Source organism: Piliocolobus tephrosceles, chromosome 10 (genome assembly GCF_002776525.5).
Source record: "Piliocolobus tephrosceles isolate RC106 chromosome 10, ASM277652v3, whole genome shotgun sequence".
In the NCBI taxonomy this organism is placed as follows: Eukaryota; Metazoa; Chordata; class Mammalia; order Primates; family Cercopithecidae; genus Piliocolobus; species Piliocolobus tephrosceles.
This window is the reverse complement of record NC_045443.1, coordinates 128,101,150-128,119,115: the sequence shown is the minus strand read 5'-3', so window position 1 is coordinate 128,119,115 and position 17,966 is coordinate 128,101,150. Positions and strand designations below refer to the sequence as shown.

General features: G+C 53.0%; 1 protein-coding gene across 4 annotated transcripts in view; it reads left to right on the top strand.

Moving 5' to 3' along the window:
- Positions 1-17,966, top strand: part of RIMBP2 (RIMS binding protein 2) — a 235,147-nt gene that overhangs the window by 149,920 nt on the left and 67,261 nt on the right. For all 4 annotated transcript variants that reach the window (XM_031936402.1, XM_031936401.1, XM_031936403.1 and 1 more), the window contains 2 exons: positions 3,436-3,540; positions 11,290-11,340. In XM_031936402.1, the coding sequence (XP_031792262.1) occupies positions 3,436-3,540; positions 11,290-11,340 (156 nt within the window). The remainder of the gene's footprint in view (positions 1-3,435; positions 3,541-11,289; positions 11,341-17,966) is intronic.

Here is a 17,966-nt window from a genome sequence, read left to right as displayed (position 1 = left end):
CCTGCAGAATGTGAGCTCCAAGAGAGCTGGTTTTGTTTTGCTTTTGTTTTGCGTTGCTGTAGCCTTCAGAATCCAGCAGGGTGCCTGGCACAAAACATAGTGCTTGTTAAATATTTTTGAGTGAGTGAGCGAGCGAGTTCTCCTGGTGGAATGTGGCTGAAATCTCCTCCTCATGTCAGATTGAGACAGGTGTTGGGATGTAGGAAATGGCCACTCCTGGAAGTCCAGGACCTCAGATGTCATTTGGGTGCTTCCGCCCCCCTCCATGCCACACTCGGACCCTTCTTGTTTCATCCATCTGCCTTCATGCTCTGCCCCCACCCTTGGGGTGTTCTCTCATGAAGACATGGTTGTCCTGTTCCGTGTCCCCAGCTTCTTGGCGTCTAGTAGGTGCTCAATAAATGTCAGTCCGATGAACGAATATCCAGGAGAAGCAATGAATGAATAAATGGAGTAGAAACAGTCCTCTCTGCAGCTGGAAGCCCCACACGGAGGGCCTCATGAGGGTCTGCAGAGACTGGCCATCCTGAGGACCTCTGGGACCCTCATGGGGAAACCCGACCCCAGAGGAAAGCCCCACCGCACCGACGTGGCAGCCGGGGTTTGGGGAAGAGTTCCCAACGCTTCTCAGGAGCTCGGAGAATTCCTGGCATCTCTCAGGGCTTTGTCGGTTTGTCTGTCGCGGTGGCTTGTCCCCGTCCTCCTAAAAACACCCTGCAACGTGTGCAGCTGGTTTGCACTCACAGTGAACTGGTGGCGGGCGGTGGGGAGGCTGAGGCTCTTGGAAAGAGACCGTTAGACATGGCGAGGCCCAAATGGGCTGACAGCCCAGCGGGGCGGGGAGAGCCTTGTGCCAAGGTGGATCTCGGGAGGACTGAGCAGCAAATACCCAGGGCTCCTTGCTGGGAGGACCAGGCCTGCCCGGGCTCAGAACTGAAGTGAACGTGGGAAGATACAAGCACGGTGTTTCCCTGGGACCCATCAGGCCCCAGCGTGAACCGGCGATGGCCACTGACCGCGGCGCCCGTGTTTCATGGGGTTTGTTCATGTTCTGGGGAATTCCATTTTCTCAGGATCCTGAGTTCTTGTGAGAGTTCCCATAGCAACAGTGAAACCCCCAGATGTCTGTGGGGGTGCAGGGTAATTAGTTTCCGAGTTCACTGGAAGCCTCTTCTGGAGACAGCAGAGAGGATGCCGAGGTTATTCAGCTTAAAAAGGTGGATGAACCGGCATGTGAGGCCTCCATGCCTGAAACACAGGCTGGGAGGAAGACTTCACTTTTTAAACACAAACAAAATATCCCACCAACCACAGCGGTTTGCAGAATGAAAAGTGGAGGCCTTCCCCATCCTCAGTTAAAGTGGTTCTGTTTCAAGGTATTTCCCAGAAGAAAGGAGCTTTCGGTGGCAGCAGGTAGGGCTACCTTTGGGAAACTGGCAAGAAGAATGTAATCGGCCTGTCTGCCTCTTCCCGCGGGGCCCCACACCCCTCCCCCAGAGCCTGGGTGCCCCCTGCCCTCACCGCCTGCCGGTCTCAGCAGGGACTCCCTCACCTCCCCATTACCAGTCTCATCTTTCCAGCTCAGGCTGAGTCGGCAGCGGCCTCAGGAAACCACGCTAACCTTCTCTTGGACGCGTGTGTCCGACCTCATGACTCGCAAAGGCTACAGGCCTTTAGGACTCCAAAACTAAATAAAAATGAGTAAAGGGTGGTAGGGCAAGGTGGCTCATGCCTGTAATCTCAGCACTTTGGGAAGCCTAGACAGGCGGATGCCCTGAGGTCAGGAGTTTGAGACCAGCCTGACCAACATGGTGAAACCCCGTCTCTGCTAAAAATACAAAAATTAGCTAGGCATGGTGGTGGGCACCTGTAATCCCAGCTAGTAGGGAGGCTGAGGCACAAGAATAGCTTGAGTCCAGGAGGCAGAGGCTACAGTGAGCCAAGATCCTGCCACTGCACTCCAGCCTGGGTGACAGAGCGAGACTCTGTCTCAAAAAAATAAAAATAAAAAATAAAAATGAGTAAAAGACTAAAAATCAATAGAATTGTAAAATAATAAATACATTAAAATAATGAATAAATGACCAACCAGTTCCAGCCCAGGAGGAAAGTTCCCCGTGCCCCGCTGGGCCAAGGCACCCGCTTGCTTTAGGACCTGGGTCATCTGTGTGGCCCTCGGATGTCAGGGTATGCGGGGGGAAGTCCGCGGGGCAGTGGCCATCGGGGGTGTGCACCCTCAGAAGGGGCAGCTCCCACACCCTTCTCAGTCCTTTTCTGGAGGCATGCGTGGCCAACTCTTCCCATTTTTGAAGGAATCCGGACTTTTATATAAAAGACCCAGATTTTAAAATGTTGACCACGAAGTCGCCACACACACACACACACACACACATATATATATATATATGAATGAAAGGAAATGACAGTGAAATTGCAGCATTTTGCAGCTGGTTGTCCAAGCCCCCAGGAGTGGCTTGGGGGCCCCAGAAATGTTTTCTGTGACTGTTCCCAGTATGGCTGTATGACTGCTTGCCCGCTGTGGCCTTTTCTACCCCATGCCATTTCCCATGGGCCCATGAGACCCGTCAGAGGGGAGGGAAGGGCACACCGAGGGCGAGTAGGTGAGTGTCAAACCCTGGCACTGGGGATTTAGCGCTGTCCCTCCAAGCAGGACAGACAGAGATGGTCAGGAGGAGGGGACAGAGCCAGGAATACGGCTCCTCCTCTGTGCTCCAGAAAATGGGCCTGGCCGATGGGGGCCACCTTGCAGCCTTTCCAGACGGGGTAGGTGGAGGGATTTGGACTCTGGGGTCTGAGTGCTCTGGTTCACTGGAGTCGGCAGTCAGGACCAGAGCCTCAGCTTTGCAAGCTCCCGGGAGGGTGAGGACTCTGGGTTTGCATTCCGAACGGGTGTCCACTTCCCAGCTGTGTGATGGGCAACGATGACGTCCTGTGCCTCAGTTTCCCTCTCTGTCGAATAAGGCTATAGAACCTACCTCGTAGGCTGATGATGGGGATATGTGACTTAAATGCAGATAAAACCTTGAACCAGTGCTAGGCACATAGGACAACATCAGTAAGCCTTTGCTGTTACATACAAAGGACCTGGGCGAAAAAGGCAGAAGAGGGAGATTAAGTTTTTCAAAACAAGCAAAAAGAGGAAAGTCACCTTTGCATGAGAACAGGGTTATGCTCAAACGCTCGTTGCATTTGGAACCTGAGGAGGAGAAGTGGCAGGTGGAGGGCTTGTTCATGTCACGGCTCCCCCATCGAGAGTGCCGCCTCTGGAAGCACGGAGGTGGGTGCCCCGTGGGGTGGTGAAGGGCTGCTCTGGAGTGACTGGGCTGAGTCAGAGCCCACTTGGTGCAGGGTATAGGATGCACGCCTGTGGGCACAGGCTGCCCTGCTCAGCCAGGCCTCTCTCTGTCCCCACAGCATATGCGAGAGGCGGCTGAACGGCGGCAGCAGCTGGAGTTGGAGCATGAGCAGGCCCTGGCTGTTCTCAGCGCCAAGCAGCAGGAAATTGACCTTCTGCAGAAGGTAAGTGGCAGGCAGCCGGGTGCAGCGTGTGAGGCAAGGAGTCCGCGGGTGGGCCGGGGATCCCCGGTGTGGTGGAACGGCCGACCTGCAGCCTCGGCTCCCAGGCCTCTTCCTCTCTCTCCTTGCACTGAAGGATTCAGAGTCATTTCTGCTTTCCTGCTCTGGTGTTTCTTAAGTAGACCTGTGTTTGTGTTTTACAAAGCAAAAGCGGATCCAAAGCTCTAACCTCTGATGCTGGTGAGGTTGTAGGGAAACGCACATGCGTAGAGATGGCTGGCAGGGTATGAATTGCTTCCACTTCTGGAAAAAGCAATGTGCTGCATCTGTTTAAACTAAAAGTGCACACAGAGGGTGACCCTGCCACCTCCATCCTGGACGATGCCCTGCAAGGAATACAGGAACCAGTTCAAAAGGAGTTGTGTTTTCTTGCAGTGCTGCTGTGTGGCAGTGGGGATGGGGACTGGACCCAACTGATGCCCACCTAAGGGTGATGGCGTGTGCACCGTGGTCCAGCCACACCAGGTGCCATGCGATGTCAGTGAAAAGGATCATGGTGGTGTGATTCTGCCGTCTTGAGGCTGTTTGCATGACATGTTACCAAGTGAGAAAACTGAGTTGCAGAGCAGTATTTATAGCATGCTCCTAGTAAGAAAGGAAAAAGGGAAAGATAAGACAGAAAGGAAAAGAAATCAGGAGAGAAAGGAGAGAGGCACCAGGGAAGGAGGGAAGGAAGGACTGAGTGATTTGGGATTTTTACCTCCTGGGCACCTGTGATGGGTCTGGGGGCTGAGACAGGTAACCTCATCCCCACTCCAGTCCTCAGCCACGGTCCTGCTGTTTCTAGCCAAAGAGCTAGGAGGGTGGTACTCCTGGAGCCTATGGGCTTGGGGTGCCCCCAGGAGGAAATCAGAAGGTGAGGACTTGTGAACAGTTCTCATCTCATTTCCTCCCGGAGCCCAGTGTCCCCACCCAGTCCTGCCCTCTCCTCCTGGCAGGGCAGCCACCCCTATGGCCAGAGTGCAGCTGGCTGGTCTGCAGCCTCCCGCCCGGCGCCGGCTGGAATGGGCCAGTCCTCTGCCCTCTGTGGCCCCTCCACCCATCTGACAGCTTCTCCAGGCCTTGGATCTCAAAATAAAGGACTCACAGTCATTCACCCGGCCTGGGTGGCGATAGAAATCTGTCAGAGCAGTGTTTCTCCTCCAGAGTTTATTAGCAGAGCTTGTTGGAACAGGTAGATAAGTTCTGATGCCATTTCTCTAATCATTTAGCACGAGATCGTATTAAGGATAGATTTCATTAAGCCAGCGCTGATGGGACCTTCACAGCCCTTATTACCTGTCATAATAAGGTGGCAGGTACCCGGAGCAGCAATATTTCATTAGATGTTATCCGCAAGGGATATTGCTGGGACACAGGCAGGAATATTACTCTTATCTTCTCCTGCCGTGTCTCAAGGACCTTTCCCGTGGCTGGGCGACGCCTGATGGTAGCTGCATTCATTCCTCGCCACTCCAGAAGCCACGTCCCCAGGCGGGGACGGTCTGAGACAGATAATCAGTTTGTAGAAATTCAGAGACTGTCCAGGAAGGGACAGGATGTCTCCTCTCAACAGAACATTCTCTAGGAGCCTGGAGTTAAATTTACTAAGCATTTGATGCCAAGGAGAATGACCTGGAACCGACTCCGTTATTCTGTGTCCGTGATCTCTTTTGTGTACTGTCCCATTCTCTTGGAACTCTTTATCCTCGGGACTCACCGTTGTCTCTATTTTGGACACCCTGATGCTCCATCAGTGGGGCGGGTGGTAGAGGGACACAAACTGCATGAAATATAAATGGGCCAATTTTGTAATTTCTAGAGGCTTTGATGTAGTTTTTAGCGTGAGAAGAGAAAGGCCGACTCTTGAGTGGGATGAGATCCGGGACTTCTTTCCAGAGCGCCTCTTCGCGTTCAGTTTCTGCCGTGGGTGGTCATTGCGCTGCACTGTGACCGGCTCCCTCGTGCTGTCGTTCACCAAGTGTCGGCCGTCTGCCCCTCCAAGCAGCCACTCAGCTGCTGTTCCAGAAGCAGGAATACAGCCGCAAGTGGGACACAGCTCTGCCCTCCCAGGCTAAAAAAGAAAGGTGAACAAGTCAATGAAAAAGCGAGTAAGCCCAGATGATGGCGAGGAGTGAAGGGAGTTGAGAGGATGGAGTGGCAGGTTGACGGGGCCGTGACTTTAGATACAGGTGACAGTTCAAGGAGCAGATGACGCCTACGACGCCAAGGGCTGGGGCGGGAGTGTGCGAGGGTTAGGGAGCAGTGCACACACGGGTGCCCTTGGGAACCAGCCCAGCGTATCCAGGGAAGAGAAGGAAGGCCGGGTGGCTGGGGTGCAGCCAGGAAGGAGACAGGGGTTGAATTTGGGCCTGAGGCACAGAGCTGGAGCGCTTGGCCCACCAGGCAGTGGTGCCTCCACCATGAGGCATGGATCAGCTGAAGACTGGCCCTCATCCCCCTACCAAGATAAAAGTCACCAGTCATCTTCAGACTATCCAAGGCCCAAAGATGATTCTGATGAGGGTGCTGTGGAGGCGTCTCAAAGAAGCAACCTCTTCTGTCTTTCTGCAACCCCAGCTCTTTCTTGAACCTGCCGTCACGGGACCCCACCCTCAACAAGTGGCTTTTGTGAATGTCACCCATGTGTGGGCTTACCGTCCAGTGGGTAGTCCTCTGTCCTTACTTTCTTTGACCCGGGGGCCCAGTTTGAGCTTATGGCCTCCAAGGACACCACCCTCTCCTGGTTTCCTTCTCCACACCAACACCCCTACACATCACAGGTGACCCCAAGACTCAGTCCTCAAGCCACATCCCTTTCAGTCTACACTCACTGTCTCGTGCCCTCAAGTAGATGCATGGGTTTCAGCACCACCTCTGCGTGGTAACTCCCGGATTTACACCTAGATGCCACTGCACCCCAATTCCCTTACTCACTCTCTGCTTGACACCACTGCTTGGGTGGCCTCGGACGCCACGTCCCACGTGGAACTCCCCTCTGTCCTCACCAGCACCTACACTTCTGCTGAACTCCTTGAGCTCTGTAACCGCAGCATTTCCCGTTTCTGTACAGCTCTTCCTTTCCCTGGAGCTAATTGCTTTTTTTGTTTGCTTGTCGTCTTCCTTATCTGTGTACCCATCATTCCTTGGCTCCCCAGTTCCCTGCTGGAGCTGTAAAATTCCTCTCAGGAAAGTCTCAGTCCTCCGGGGAACCTCTGATTCCATTTTCCCCATGGAGACCCTGCCTAAAGCCTCTTCCTTCAGTCCGGGTCCTGGAAATGCCCCTCCCCACCATCTGGGGGCCTCCTCCCTGCCTCTTTGTGCTTTCAGCCTCAGCTTCCTCGATCCTATAATGTTGTTTTTCTTGAGGTGCAATGTGAGGCAGGAGTTTATTTTTCCTGAAATACTGGTGGATTTTGCCATATTTTGCAGTACTTGGAGATTGCTTTGTGGGATCAGCCTCACCTCCAAACCTGACCACCCCTGAGAAGGTGCTGGACATTCAGGCGTCTGATATTGGGCCCACATCCCAGCACCTTGTCCAGGGGCACCTTTCTCCCAGGCAGCTCCACCTGTCCTCCTGCCCTGCATGGAGGTCGAGAGAAGCACGTGAGGTCATGTGAAAGGGAAAGCATTTGTTAAATCGGAGAAATAAACACATGGGTGAATGACGAATGAGTGATGAAACGGCCCAGGGCTCTCCTCCCGGAAGTCAGGGATCCTGAGCTCATGCTGCAGCCCTCATCTCTGGGAGCTGAGCAGAGACACAGTTTAAAAAGGCAAAAGACAGCCAAGCCAGGACCCATGCTGTCTGCTGGCAACCACAGGCTCTCCCGGGAGACGTGTGCTTCCTGAAGACTGGGAGCAAGAGCTCATTCACAAATCCCTGCGTCCATTCACTCCATTCACTCAGCAGACGCTTACGGAGCGTCTCGTGTCAGCAAAGTCCCAGCAGCACAGCAAGGAGTGGGGCGGTGTGAGAACAGGCTGTGAATGGCCACGACGATGGTAGAAATGACTCTGGGCACAAATCCGCTGGTGCAGCGTCTCCGGACTGGGACCCAGAGTGCAGGCGTGGCCTCCTTTGAGCCGAACCACCTCTGCTGCTCCCCACACTGCAGCTGCTCCCTCCTCTCCCTGGACCGTGCCAAAGCCAGTTCCCTCTCGGAGACCCTCATCGACAATGCCTGGTCCCCGGGTTGTTGCAAAACTGGTTCATTTCTCTCACTGAGTCTCCCTCAGACCAGACGCCACTCCATGCCCAGAGAGAGGGCACGTCGCCCCATTTACTGATGCCAAAACTTGCTCATGTGGCGGTTTGCCGACTGTCCACCTCCACCTGCTGGCACTTCAGCTCTGTGAAAGGTGCATCGGACGCTTAGGATATCGCCTGACACCTAGGAGCTCCCAGCAAATCCTGGATGGACGGAGGTGCTCAAGGGCGCAGAAGGAATTGGAGATGTGATGAGGTTCCATCAGTCGGGGCAGTAGGGTCAAAATCCCATGGATGAGATGACCGACGATAAATTGGCATCAACACTCAGTTTTAGCCTGCGGAGTGAATCAAGGAACAGTCAACCCTCATGTAACCTGGGGGATGGAGGCACCATTTTTTTCTCCATGTTACAGATATGGAGGCTGAGGCTAACATGCCCATGGTCCACTTGAGATCCGATCCCAAAACCCTGAAGCTTCCTCTCCAGGTGAACGGTCGGCCTGGAGTCCGGCTGTGTTCTGTTGCTTCAGACTTTCAGTTTCTTGTGTATGTTACGTCCTCCACAAGAACGTCTTGTCTTGTGACAAGTGGCAATTGTGATGATCCAGTGGTGTGAGCTAAAGGGCTTTTCCATATTTATAATTCATCTGCAGACTTGACCGATTTTACTTCGGTCTACAATTCCTCTTACCGGTAGGATGATCGCTTTCAGTCTTAAGGCCATTACTGAAACGTGTGATACTGAGAGAAGCTGAGCTTGCCACCCGATGCATAGTTAATGCTTTGACTGAATTTGCTGTGCTGGCCTCAGTTGTGTGTGGATGGCTGGGGTGGGTCATAGCTGACCCTCTGTGTTAATTTCAGGTGGCATCTGCCCTAATCCTGTGTGCTCCTGGAGTATTAGAAAATGTCCATCAGCCCTCAGCTCTGCAGAACTCCTGATTTGAGGGTCCTTGTAGCCCTTGGCATAGTTCCGTGTGTTTCACTGACTTTTCTGCAGAGCTAATATTTCATAGCATCCACGGAGGCCCCTCACTCTGCTCCATATAAGCCAACGCCCGTTGTCCCACCACAGTCGCCAGGGGTCTGGATGGCTTATTGCTCTGTGCCGCATCCAAGCCAGCTAGATGCCCAGCACTTCAGCCATGGGGAATCTGCCCTCCCTTCTGCGAGTGCCATCTCCCTGGACGCTGCTGCTGCTGCTGCTGCAGAGCCTGCCCCCCTTCCCGGATAGCAGATCCTCTGGGTAACAGGCCTGGTCCTCAGGCCTCTTCCTCCAGCGTCAGGAGCGCCAGTCTCCCTGCTCTGCCGGAACCACTCTCCGTAAAGGTCGCACTTTCCCTGTGTTGGCCCCTAAATGAGCCTAGCTTAAGCTGTCGCTTGGATTTTGTAAGAACTCAGTGCTGCCAGTTTTAACAGTCTATTCTGATTGCCCAAATGGTCCAGCTTGCAAGTAGCCTGCAAAAATGCACTGGTTTTCATCTGAAGCTGGAAACGAAGTGGTACTGCCAGCTTGGCTGAGTTTTAACAGCCTGCTGGATTTTTTTTTTTTTTTTAAATCCTGCCAGTTTAAAACTATCTTTGATTCAACTGAGTCAGTGGTGGCATCATTTATATAATCCCTGTATGTTCCCTGCTTGTTTGTCTCTTTTTCTATTTTGTTATTTATTGTTGCTCTTGCTGGTTTTTGCTTTGAAAGGAACAGTTTTCGGCCTTCAGCGGTTGAGCTGAATTCGAGAATGGTGTAATTAACGTGCTGCGTTCCAGTCCCTTGCCCAGCTCTTGAAACTCTCATTGGAAAGATGTGAGAATGGAACGCACATGAATGAACTCTATGGAAACCTCAGACGACTTTTCATTTTTAGCCTGGGGAATGGCAGATTTCCCCTTGGCTGGGGAAGCCAGCTCTTCCCTCTTTTCAGCCCACGGGATTTTGCGAGTGAGAAGTAGAAGCTGTGAAGATAATGTTCACTTGCTTATTTATGATGTTGAATCGTCCATCACTAATTATTCTCCAGGCAGCTAGAGGAAATATTTCTCTAGAAACCGATAATTCCAAAGTAAGTCGCAGAGTAGCATATGGATTCTTTATTCATGCTCCATGTTTTAAGAGGTAGGTGCACTCTGGTGTCAGAAGATCATGCTTCTTAAAAATCCCCATTTTCCTGCTCCATGGGGAACGTTTGGGAGACACCGACGCCAGTGTGAGGTGCGCAGTGTGGACTGTGCTGCAGGCGGGAGCCTGGTTTGTCTTTTCTCCTCGGTCTCGTCACAGCCTCAGGAATCCGACCTCCAGCGTCCCACACGTTCGGAAGTGTCCCTGGCTTTCACAGTCGAGGATGATGTTCATTAGCACTCTTGGTTTCAAGAGACAGAAAATCCAAACAGGAAATTGTGTTTGTACCCATGCCTGAAAATGTGACTTCGGATATGGCTGGATCCAGGGCTCAAATCTACTGGCCTGAGACTCAGCACAATCCACGGCCTCCCTGATATCACCAGGACCGGGCTGCTCTCTGCCCTCCTCTGGATCAGCTTCAGCCTTGGTTTCCCTGTGGAGGCCCCCGGCCAGTCCAGCCCTGACCCTCCTGGTGGCAAAGTGGCTACAGCAGCTCCAGCCTCACCTCCTCCTGAGCCAAAGTCCAGTAGAAAGGAGCCTCCCTCTCCTGCAGTATTCTCAGGCAGAGGCCCATTGCCCTCCATAGGCCCCATGCCACCCAGGTCACCAGTCGCTGAGGGTCAAGATCCGTGCTTAGCACAGGGGAGGGCCAGACCCCAGCCAGTCCAAAGGCTCTTCCAGGAGAGGAGGGCATCGAAGCCAGGCAGGCAAACATGACAGATCTTACCATCGTGATGATGCTGGGACTTCCAGGCCTGCGAGGCCAAGAAATAGCAGTGTTCCATTTCAGCTGGGTATGAACCTGCCCTTTGCCCGGGGAGCAGCTGTCCCAAGGCATTTCTGTAGTGAAATGTGTGAAGTTACTTATTCTGTGGGGTCCGGATGGCTTTGCCACAAGTGCTTTGAAGAGGGCGGCCTTGCCGCAGGCTGCAGGTGCCAAGACCTGTTGCGTGCTCAGGACCCAGCCCCAGCCCTTCCTCCAGGGCCTGGTGAGGTCTCAGGGAACCTAGAGCTGATTGGGGGTCAAGTCTGCAGGATTAGGTTTTGTTTCCAAAGCAGTTCATCGGACGTCTGGGCAGATGAAGGTGCTGTCAGAGGCATTGGCGGGATACTTCTGCTACCAAGTTTGTCACCTGGGGGAAGAAATAATCTGTGCACCAGACCCTCCGGACGTGCAATTTATCTGTATAGCAAACCTGCACATGTATTTCTGAAACTCAAATGAAAGTTAAAATAACTAACGAATAGGAATAACTTTAATTCCTCTATTGGAGGAATAAAAATAAATGACCCCCCACCCGCAGTGATTCAGACATTGATCTGATTATCTTCTTTCTCGTTTGGACATTTACTCTTTTCTCTCTTTTCCTCAAAAAAGGCTCAGGTTGAGGCTAAGAAGGAGCATGAAGGCGCAGTGCGGCTGCTAGAGGTAAGGAGCGTGCCCCTGCTTTCTGCCCGGGGGTGGGGGACACTGGGGAGAGTTGCATCTAGTTGATGCCTGCTAGAAATAATAGATGATGTTTATGAAGTGAACCTGGTGCACCAGTTACTAGATGCTGTTCATGCATCTTTTCATGTCGGCCTCACAAGCAACCAGTACGACAGGTGCCAGGTCCATGTCCGTTCTTACAGGGAAACTGAGGCACAGAGCGGTTAAGCAGCTTTCCCTTGACCACACATGCAGACCCAGAATTGTGTGTCTCAGACGTGGTCTGCTGTCCTCCGCTGGCTCCTCTTGGGTGGAAAGCAAGGGGGCATGGCTCACTCGCTTGCTTGCGAATTGATTTCCCCGGGGGGAAAGGCGGGTGGACCCTCCGGAGGCTGCCCTGGCCCCTGATGAACTGCCTTGGGGTACCTTTTTAAGGTATGCCACTCATGCTGGGGAGGCATTTGTAGGATCAGAGTAAGAAGGGCCTGGGGAATCAGAGTCCTCAGCGCCATCCGAGACACTTCCCCGGGCGTGGTCCTCGCAAACACTGCGCGAGTGACCTTCTCCTGCCTCCCAGGGATGTTTCCCACTGGCCTTGGGAAGGAAACAACCGCTATGTCCCACCTGCATGAGTGGCGTGTTTGGGAGTGACCACCCCTGTCCCTGGCTCCTGGTCCAGTGCCAGCCTCCTTGGGAGTGAGTAGCCAGGCAGACGGGGAGGGCTATGGGGTCCCCCTGAGGCCTCTGCTGTCTGCATCTGTCACGCACAGTGGATGGGCTATGGTGAGCTGGGGCCCCCACCTGCCAAAGTCAAGGATGGTGTAATTCACCACCCCACAAGGAGAGATTTACGTAGGAGTGGATCTGCCCTGGGGTGGCCTCCTCCCGGTAATGTTCTGTCCCTTGTCCCCGGGGGAGCAGCAGTCACTGGAAACAGGCTATGTGCATCTCTGACGTTGCCTTTTAAAGTCTATTCCTCCCACGGGAAAAGGTTCCATCATTATCATCCTATATATTAAAAAGGATTTTCTGAAAGCCTCCATTAGTTAATAACTATCTGGAGGGAGGAGTGAGATGAATAGCAAATAGGAAAATATATAACCTGGGAGAATAGAAACAGACCTCCACATGGCCATTTATCTCCCTGGAAAATAATTCATTTTTCCTGGCCTGAGTTACCCACTGCACTTTAATCTGCATCATCTCCTGGCAGGAAAGGTAGCTAGCTCCCTCTCCCCAGTTGCCCCGGAGCCCACTGACGTGACCCTGTGTGGCTTCAATCCGCCTCTGAGGGACGGGTCCTCCACGATCCCGCCGTCACCTGTCACCCCGTGCTGCTGGTGGTGCATGCTTTCAAACATGGTGACGGTCGCAACGCAGTGTGCTTTGGTTCGAAAAACAGAGAAGGCAATTCGGATGTGCTGGGAATTGTGTCGTCTTTTATTTACGGCGTCTTTCTGTAACTGTCTTGCTTTGCTCTTCGCGCAGAACACCTTGGACAGCATGCAGGTATTCTAGAGAATAGCATCTTCCCTGCCCGGCGTGCTTGGCGATGCTTTTCCCGTGAGTGGACGCGGCCATGAGTCCTGGGCCTGCTCTGACCTGCCTCTGCTTCCTGAACTGCAGCTTCTGACGCAGGTGGGGGGTGGTCGGGGTTCCTCAGCCTGGGGGAGCCGAGGAGCTGCTTCGAGGAGCTCCATGAGCAGGGCATCCGGGCGTCAAATGCAATGCGTTGCTCGCTGAGGTGCCGCGCAGGCCCAGACACATGGCTCTTCCCGTCCCGCCAAGGCTGTGACTCTCAGGCTGGCACAGCGGTCCTGGGGTTCAGATGACCACAGGGGAGAGAAATTGTGGGTTGATTCTACCCTGAGGCCAGAGTTGTTGAGAGATCCTAGCGGCTAACCCTGAATTCTGTTAATTCAGTTACTGGTCATCAGAATTCACGCTGCACACCTGAGCGTCACAGCCTTCTGTTCTGCCTCTGCGTTGTGCGGCCAGCAAGCTCCTTCCCACGGGTCAGGGAGGCTGCCTGCGCTCCTCTCTGTCACAGACCACCCCCTTGCTATTCCCCTTGGGGTGGAGGAGACGCTGGGTTGCCCCCCGCCCCGGACAGGCCTTTGAAAGTTTTCCACGCCTCTGAGTTGGATGGTGAGTTCGTGGAAGGAATGGCCTTTCCCACTTCTGGACAAGTGGTTCTCTAAGTGGGTTCCCTGGGGCAGCAGCAGCACCCAGGAGCTCGTGAGCAAAGCAGCTTCTCAGGCCCGGCCTCGGACCTGCTGAATCTGAACCCCTCAGGGAGGGGCCCCAAGGTTGACTGTAATCACCCTTCCAGATGTTTCTCATGCCGCTGAGGTCTGAGAAGCATTGTTTAGGGAGTCTGTGAGGCCGGCTACTGGGAAGCAGAGAGTAATTTCAGCAATGCGTTCCCTGAGAAGCCTTGGCCTTTGCAGGGTCCACCTTGGGAACCTGATCCCAACACTGCAGCTGTTGACCGAGAAACCATGGCTGTCAAGTCCCGCCCACTCACCCATCAAAGAACCACCTGTGGAGTGCAGTGGGGGTTTCATGTCTAGGTGTTTGTGTCCTTGGAGAATGGGGCATGTTGGTGACTTTCTGTAGACAGAACATTCCACTGGGCAGAGCAACCTGCTTTCATACTCAGCCAGATACAATAGAGAGCGCCTAGATAAGATACACTCCAGAACACGTTACATAAAACCCCTGAGCGCACGGTCACCCAAAGGTGTCTGAGATGAGTCTCAATCGGTTCAGGACGCACCTGTGACCCAGCCTCAGGAGGTCTCGATGACATGTGGCCAAGGTGGTCTGGGCGCAGCTTGCTTTTATACATTTTAGAGAGACATGAGTCATCAGTGTGTGTCAGATGTCCATTGGTTCGGTCTGCAAAGGTGAGACCATTTGAAGCGGAGGCTTCTGGGTCATAGCGTAACCGCCTAGTGGGTTCACCTTGCCTGTTGCCTAGATGAAGCCAATTTATCAACATAGGTATTGCAATAGAGAAAGAGTAATTCATACAGAGCTGGCTGTGTGGGAAACCAGAGTTTTATGACTACTCAATCAGTCTTCCTGAAAATCTGGAGACTGGAGGTTTTAAGGATAATTTGGTGGCAAGGGGGCCAGGGAGTTGGGCGCGCTGATTGGTTGGGTTGGAGGTGAAATCACAGGGAGTCGAAGCTGTCCTCTTGCACAGAGTCATTTCCTGGGTAGGGGCCACAAGACCAGATCCATAGAGGGCAGGGCTGCAAAATATCTCAAGACCTGATCTTAGGTTTTCCAATAGTGACGTTATCTCCAGGAGCAATCTGGGGAGGGTCAGAATCTTGTGGCCTCTAGCTGCATGACTCTTAAACAATAGCTTATAGTCTTGTGGCCAATTTGTTAGTCCTGCAAAGGCAATCTTATTTCCAGGCAGGGAAGGAGGCTTGTTTTGGGAAAGGGCTGTTATCTTCTTTGTTTCAAAGCTAAACTATACACTAAGCTTCTCACAGAATTCGTTCAGCCTACACCCAGGAATGAACAAGGACAGCTTGGAGGTTAGAAGCAGGAGGGAGTTAGGTCAGATCTCTTTCACTGTCTCAGTTATAATTTTGCAGTGGTGGTTTCAATGGTAGAGAAGAGACAAAGGGTTGCATTCTTTTGAGTCTCTGATGAGCCTTTCACTGAATACACACAATTTCCATGTGAGAAGGAGGCAGAGGAATAATCATTTATGCCTTAGTCTGGCTCAGTGAGTCTGCATTTTTGCATAAAGAATAGGGCAGAAGAAACAGTCAGATACACATTTGTCTCGGGTGAGCAGAGGGTTAGGAGCTGAGTTCTTGTGTCCCACGCCTGTGGAGATAAATGATCAATTTACATTGCCTGGGTGAAATTCAACAGAACTGTTTTAGGGTAAAGATCTGGAGGCCCACAAGGGATCTCTTTGTACGCAAATTGTGAGGGGGCTATGTGGCTTTTTAATCTTTGCAGCTATCTTATTTAGAAATAAAATGGAAGGCAGGTTTGCTGACACAGTTCCCAGCTTGAGGCTTCCCTTTGGCTTCATGATTGTGGGGTCCTGAGATTTATTTTCCTTTCACGGTACCCATAGACACAACTCCAGTGCCAGGGACTCTTCTAGGCCTTGTTCTCTAAAGAATGAATGGCCAGGAGGTTTTGGTGGCAGCGGGGAGGTGTCTTTTTTCTTGGTCGCGCTGCGTGAAGTCCTGAGGCCCAAGAGTACCCTGGGCTGGTTTTGGGGTTTAGCAAAGATGTGCATCAGGATATAAACATAGACCAGGTTTTCAGGAACTTGCCCGTCAAGACAGCTCTTTCTGTAAACCTGAGAACCTGAGAGCAGGGAGATTCCAGCTACTAGGAGTTAAGTAATTTCTTTGGCACTTAGAGTCGAAATAAAACAGAGAAGCAAAAGAAAATACGGAGAGCAACACCACCATCTGGAAGAGAGCAACACCACCACCTCCGACAGGTGACCTGTGCTGGGCCCTGTCCTGAGAGTGCGTCGGGGAGACGTTGAGCATCTACAAGATAATGCCCATTTTGCTTGATCTTCTTCATGTCTGGGGGAACCCAAGGCACAGACAGGTTAATGAATGACCTGCACGAGGGTCTCAGATAGTCATGAGCAGAATCCCATTCAAGCCCCAGGAGTTTGGCTCCAGAGTCCAGGCCTCCGACGGGCTGCTGTGCAGCACAGCTTCCCATCAGCTCAACTCTGACCTCCCTGTGGATGCTGGGTGGGGGCAGGGAGACGGCGGCCCTGGTCCTGCCTGTAGAGCGTACTGGAGGCTGCATCGTAAGTCAGTGCTGGCAGCTCCAGACTGAGGGAGTACCAGCGTGCCCTGGGTGTTCAGCAGTAGCGGGGGGTAGGAATGCAGGAAGTCGCTTTACCCCAGGCCGTTGAGAGGTACAGTCATATTTAACCCTGGAAACTGCTGCCTGAGGTTCTCTGTCACCTCGTTTTGCTGATTAGGCAACGGGGCACAGAGACAACGAGCCACTTACCCGAGGACACACAGCTCCCAAGTGCCAGGGCCAGGCCCCGAAGGCAGGAAGTCAGCCTGGTGACGCCCTCTCAGGTGCTTTGAGGAAAGTCTAGGGGCTGGCGTGCTTGTCACCATGTGGCTGGGCTGAGAGATGGGGATCTGGGCTTCCCGGTCAGGGGAACATCGTGAGGAGCCAGCGCCAGTGCTGTGTGTTTGGCATGTGCTGTCACGTGTGTCCGTGTGAAGAGGCCACCAAACAGACTTTGTGTGAGCAATAAAGCTTTCAGTCACCTGGGTGCAGGCGGGCTGAGTCCGAAAAGAGAGTCGGCGAAGGGAGATAAGGGTGGGGCCGTTTTATAGGATTTGGGTAGGTGAAGGAAAATTACAGTCAAAGGGGGGTTGTTCTCTGGCGGGCATGAGTCGGGGTCACCAGGTGCTCAGTGGTGCTCAGTGGGGAGCTTTTTGAGCCAGGATGAGCCAGGAAAAGGACTTTCACAAGGTAATGTCATCACTTAAGGCAAGGACCAGCCATTTTCACTTCTTTTGTGGTGGAATGTCATCGGTTAAGGCCGGGCAGGACATTTTCACTTCTTTTGTGATTCTTCAGTTACTTCAGGCCATCTGAGCGTGTGTGTGTGTGTGTGTGTGTGTGTGTGTGTGTGTATGTATATATATATATATATATGCAAGTCCCAGGGGATGCGATGGCTTCGCTTGGGCTCAGAGCCCTGACATGTGCGTGTTGGCAGCTCTGTGGTGATTCTTAGGGCACCCTCGTGGGGGTCCCTCTCCTCTCCACAGTGCCTTGGGTGTCTCCTCCTGGAGCGAGGCATCGAACCGCAGATGACGTCAGCCCTGGTTCGTCTTGGCCTCAGAGGGGCCCGGCTATTTTTCCTGAGCAGCCCTCTTTCCTCCCTGGGATGCTTTCGGGGTGGCCAGCGTGCTTGCTTCCCGAGCAGGATGGGGTCCACCTCCCCACAGGGGTCTGGCCTCAGGCCCACAGTGGACGACTGTGGGCTGTGGGCCTTTGCCTTTAGGGGTCGTCCCTTCCTCCATAAAATAATCCTAACAGTTGTATTTTGCATCTAGGGTAGAATAAAGATGAGTATTACTCAGGTTGGATGCATTATATATTTATCACCCTTTTTCACTTCTTTTCCGATTTTAAAGGAAACTAAAGTGGAACCATGTCTGTGGGCCCCTGAAGGTAAAGGGCTGTGGTCCCAGGTGCTGGGCCTGCTCGGCCTGCAGGGAATCAGCCCTGCCTGGCTCTTGTTCAGAGGCTGGGTGACCCCTGGGCCAGTGAGTGTGTTGGGGGGGATGTGTGGGTGAGTGAGGGTGCAGGCTTGGGCTTAGGGGGTCCCTGGGCAGAGACACTCAGAGACGGCAGCTGGAGAGACCTGGGTAGGTCCTGCTGCCCACTGGGGGTGTGACTGCAAGTCCCTCTTGGCCTTGTCTTCTGCTCTGGTGCAATGGCCTAACACCGACTTACCCGGGAGGTCTCTCTGAGTCACCAGCAATGCATGACTCCCCCAGGCAGGGCCTGGCACATAGTAGGTATTCAGCCAGTGAACAATGAAATCACATAGGGCCTGGCACATAGTGGGTATTCAGCCAGTG